The sequence below is a fragment of the Myotis lucifugus genome, unplaced genomic scaffold (assembly GCF_000147115.1).
Source record: "Myotis lucifugus unplaced genomic scaffold, Myoluc2.0 scaffold_1076, whole genome shotgun sequence".
Lineage (NCBI taxonomy): Eukaryota > Metazoa > Chordata > Mammalia > Chiroptera > Vespertilionidae > Myotis > Myotis lucifugus.
The window spans coordinates 9,622-14,557 of NW_005872124.1; the positions used below are offsets into that span (position 1 = coordinate 9,622).

Below are 4,936 nucleotides of genomic sequence, written 5' to 3' on the forward strand. Positions count from 1 at the left end.
CATTCTATGGGGATTTTGGAAGAGTTGATATTGGATGACACCGTCTCCTGTTAACAACATTGAATGACATTTTCTTTCGTGTGAGTGTCCTCCTCAAGGAAGTTTTGTGGTTGTCACGGACTCTAGATTAGGAATGTATGGACCTGGCCGTGAATGGGGTCTCTACCATATGGCATCGCATTAGCTATGCCTGGGGTTAAAGATGAGTTTCTCCTTCTTTCTCTCCTGATTTGTGTGTAAAACATTCATCTTCCATCTAGACACCTTGGGAAACTTAATCTTAGAACCTTTTCAGTTGAGGCTTTTGGCTTTTCTGGGAGGAAGATGGTATTATCTGCCAATGATAGTCATGACATTTCCCCCCAGACCCTCAAACCTCTTGTTTCTGTTTCAGGCAGATCTGCTCCTAATGCCCAAATGCTGTCTTTTCCCAGGTCTGGCCCAGCTGGTTATCACCCAGCCTGGTGCCGGGGGACGGGAAACCTGGGTCCAGCATCAGGCTGGGCGCTGGGGCCTGTGGCCTTTCGCTGACACCTCTGTGACTTGCCTTCCTGTCATCTGGGCTGAAACCATCCCCAAACCCACATCCACTGTTGAGGTGGGTGAAGGTGGGGGCTCTGTCCAGACCAGAGGCAGGGAGGGAGGAAGCCCCCTTATCACCCAGAGTTCTCCCTCCTGGGCCTGTGGGACTAGCTGGGTCTGGGAGCCCAGCCCCTTCCCTCCTGGGTGCTCATTCCCCCCACCACGGGGCCCCCTGGCCATGTTGGATCCTGGTTGTTTCCTGTCGAGATCCCCAGTGTCCCCTGAGGATTCTGGGTGCCCCCGGAGACACCCACATCTCAGCAAGGATGACAGGGACTCTGGCCCAGGAGGGAATGATGGGTTTCTAGAGGCCTGAGCTCATCTAGGTGCTGCAAAGCATCCCTTGATGGTCTCCTCACTGGGCTCACGGGGCACAGAGGACCGGACAGTGGTTCAGGTGTGGGAACCCCTCCTCCTTCTCCTCTCAAACCACTGTCTGGTCCTGTCCCATGCTTGGTGGAGAATGATTCTCAGAATGTCAAAGGGCAGAAAAGCCTGTCCCTGGCGGTTTGCCAGCCTCTGCCTGGGGTTGGACAGTGCTCCTCCATTCAGAAAGCAGGGAGTGTGAGAGGGGGGTTGGCTCCCAGCGCTGTGGTGGAGCAGGTCTGCGCAGGAGGTGAGGAGAGGTGAAGAGAACTAGCATTAAATTTGCACCTTTCACACCTTTCCTGTGCATTTTGACAAAGCTTGATCATGCATAGATTGTATGAGGACACCTGAGCAGATCCCTGAGTGTCCTGGGGCAGCTGTTACAGATGCCACAGACCCGGACTTTTAAACAAAACTTGATTCTGTCACAGTGTTGGAGGCCAAAAGTGTAACATCCAGGTGTCAGCAGGTCTCACAACCTCCAAATGCTCCAGGGAAGCTGCCTCCTCCATCTCATGTTGTCACTGGCAAACTTTGCCTGCAGGTCCAGAGAGTCTGTCTCTTTTGGGGGACACAGTGAGCCTCAAAAGAAGGAAGGGGCCGGGGAGCACTGGGCCTGCTGCTCTCCTTTCACCCCTGCCCCCCACCCGCTCTTGGCTCAGGTGCCAGCCCCCATCCCATCCCGTTTGTGCCACTACTCTGTGTTGTTTCAGAGCATCTGATTTACTTATCATTTATTTAGTTTCTCACCTGAGGACATGCTTATGGATTTTAGGGAGAGGAAGGGAGAGAGAGATGTGAGAAACATCGGTCGTTTGCCTCTTGTACGCATCCTGATTGGGGAATGAACCCTCAACCTACGTAGGTGGTCTGACTGGGAATCGAACCTGAGACCCATCAGTGTACAGGACAATGCAAAGCTTCTCATTTCTTTCTTTTTCATGTGCAAACTGTCATCTTACCACTGAAATGTCTCAAGACCAATATTTTCATTATTTTTCTTTTTGTTAATCCCCACTCAAAGATATTTTTCCATTGATTTTTAAAAAATATATATTTTATTGATTTTTACAGAGAGGAAGGGAGAGGGACAGAGAGCCAGAAACATCGATGAGAAAGAAACATCAGTCAGCTGCCTCCTGCACACCCCCCACCGGGGTTGTGCCCTTAACCAAGGCACATGCCCCTGACCGGAATCAAACCTGGGACCCTTCAATCCGCAAGCCATTGCTCTATCCGCTGAGCCAAACCAGCTGGGGCTCCATTGATTTTTAGGGTGAGTACAAGGGAGATGGAGAGACAGAGAGAAATATTGATGTAGAGAGACACATTGATTGTTTGCCTCCTGCATGAACCCCGACCTGGGCCAAGGAACCTGCAACCAAGGTATGTGCCCTTGACCAGAGTCAAACCTGGGACCCTTCGGGTCCACATGCTGACGATCTATCCACTGAGCCAAACCAGCTAGGGCTCCAGCACCAATACTGAGTGTCTTCTCAGAGAGGAATCACCATATTTCTTATCTGATAGCTGGTCTGTTGGTCACCACTGGTCCCACTGAAGAGATAAGCCCCACCTCCTCCCATGCCCCACCCCAAAGGAGGGCGGCTTCCCATTGGGCCTGTCTGGGCAGGAGGATAAAGGGGCTCAGAGGGTCCAGGACAGAAGGCAGACAGACCTGGCATGGTGAGCACCCTGCTCAAAGCCCCATCCTCTCCCTTCCCAGGCTGTGTCTCTGCCCCACATCTCTTCACTGGCTCTCCTCCCTGCACTCTCCCCCTGCAGATGCTGTGGCTGCTGGTCCTGACTCTCCCCTGTCTGGGGGGCTCCGTACCTGTGACCTCAGGTGGGTCCTGACCCCCAAACCTGGCTTTTCTCCTAACCCCTGACTGACCTCTCAGAGGCCGCCCCTGGGATGGGTGGTGATCCCCCTCTGAGGGTGGCTCTGGGAGGGACTGAGGATGGGGCCATGCTGAGTGCCGGGCAGCGGTGCCTGGGTCCCTGATGGCTCCTCCTCTGCTTCCCCAGATCCGGGCTCAGGGACTGAGCTGGTGGGCATCGTGGGGGGACATGATGCTGCCGATGGGAAGTGGCCATGGCAGGTGGGCCTGTGGTTCTGGGATCCAACAAGATCCAAGTGGAGTCTCGATTGTGGGGGCTCCCTCATCCACCCCCAGTGGGTGCTGACCGCTGCCCACTGCATTCCAGGGTAAGTCCCTACTCTGCCAGCACCCGGGGGTTGGGGTGGACAATGTCGGGAGGCATGTGATGTGTGTTGGGGGACAGATGCTGGGCTGAGTGGCTGCAGACCTCCCACCAGGATTCAGCTTCCTGGCGCTCCCCTTGCCCACCACAGAGGGAGGTCTCTGGGCTCTGAGGGGCTGGCCCACTCCCTGCCACAGCCTCTCAGAAGCCTTTGGCCTTCTGTCCCCAGGAGAAACCCAGTGACTCGGCACTTTGAGGTCCAACTAGGACGAATGAGACCCTCACACCAGGACAGACTGCAGGTGGCTATGATCATCTGCCACCCCAAGTACAGCCTTGAAAATAAAGCAGTAGGTGGGGCAGACGTGGCACTTCTCAAACTGGAGGCCCCCGTGCGACCATCTAACCTCGTCAGGTGGATCCGCCTCCCGCCAGCCTCCTCCGCATTCCCCCCAGGCTCACGGTGCTGGGTGACTGGTTGGGGCCGCATTGCTCCTGAAGGTGAGAATGAGGATGACACTTGGGAGTGGGAGGAGGAGACTGAGGGCGATGCAGGGGGCGGGCCAGGCTTTACAGAGGAGGCTCAGCTGGGGTCTGAGCTGGGCTCCCTCCGGGGTCTCCCTTGGGTGTAGGAGGTAGACAGCTCGAGAGGAGTCTGTTAAGGAGCAGAGACCAAAGTAGCAAGAGTGAGGCATGGCCATGGGCATTTTTTTTTTTAAAATATCACCCAGGGATATATCTTCTATTGATTTTTAGAGAGAGTGGAAGGGAAGGAGAGAGGAAACATCAATGTGAGGGACATATCTGTTAGCTGCCTTCCCGACTGGGGCTGGGGATTGAACCTGCAACCCAGGTACTTGCCCTTGACCAACAATCAAACCTGGGACCCTTACGGCCAGTGCTCTCACCACTGGAAACACTGGCCAGGGTGCCATGGGCATTTCTCTCCCTCACTCTGCACAAGGCCATGTCATCCCTTCCGGGAGTCCCCGTTCTCCCTGAGTCTCCATAGTGGGATGGTGAAAGAGGAGGGAGAACTTCAGTGATGAGCTCCAGGATTCACTATTAAATGGACAAAGTCAAAGTTGACAGTAGGGGCGCTCACTCTGCATTTCTTGGGTGAAAGCACTTACTCTGATTTTTCCCAATAAAAATTATTTGTGCATAAAAATATATTTCCCTTTTTCTTTTTGGAGCTTGGTGCCCACAGTGTCAGCCTAGAGATTATCAGCCCATTGGCCTCGAGTGAACCCAGACAGTTGGGGTCTTGGGTGACTCCCTGGGTCCCCCTGGGGAACTGAGGCTCAGCGTGTGGTTCTAGAACCCGCGGCCTGTGACTGTCCGCCCCCTCAGGACCACAGGCTCACTGGGCTTCTTCTCACAGAGCCGCTGCCGCCGCCCTACAATCTGCAGGAAGTGGAGGTCCCCATCGTGGCGGATGAGATCTGTCGGCAGCAATACCTCAGGATCAACAAGGTTATCCAGGACGACGAGCTGTGTGCCGGGAGCGAAGGCCGGGACTCCTGCCAGGTGAGACCCCCAGACCGTGGCCTCCGTCCATTGCTCCTGCCTGCAGGGGCCCTAAGTACTGACCACCTGTCTCCTCTTCCCACAGGGTGACTCTGGGGGCCCCTTGGTCTGTAAATGGAGGGGCACCTGGGTCCAGGTAGGCGTGGTGAGCTGGGGGCACAAGTGCGGTCTTCCCAACTTTCCTGGAGTCTATGCCCGAGTGACATCCTTCTTGCCTTGGATCCACCTTCATATTCATTCCTCTCCTTGA

The 4,936-nt window shown here is 54.9% G+C and overlaps 1 protein-coding gene across 1 annotated transcript; it reads left to right on the forward strand.

Annotated features, from left to right (window-relative positions):
- Positions 1–2,736: 2,736 nt before the first annotated feature.
- LOC102434159 (mastin-like) lies at positions 2,737–4,936 on the forward strand (the record flags this gene model as incomplete). The annotated part of the gene is made up of 5 exons (XM_014449230.2): positions 2,737–2,797; positions 2,980–3,160; positions 3,386–3,657; positions 4,541–4,686; positions 4,772–4,936. Coding segments are annotated over 5 exons (825 nt in total), but the record flags the coding sequence as incomplete, so codon positions are not given.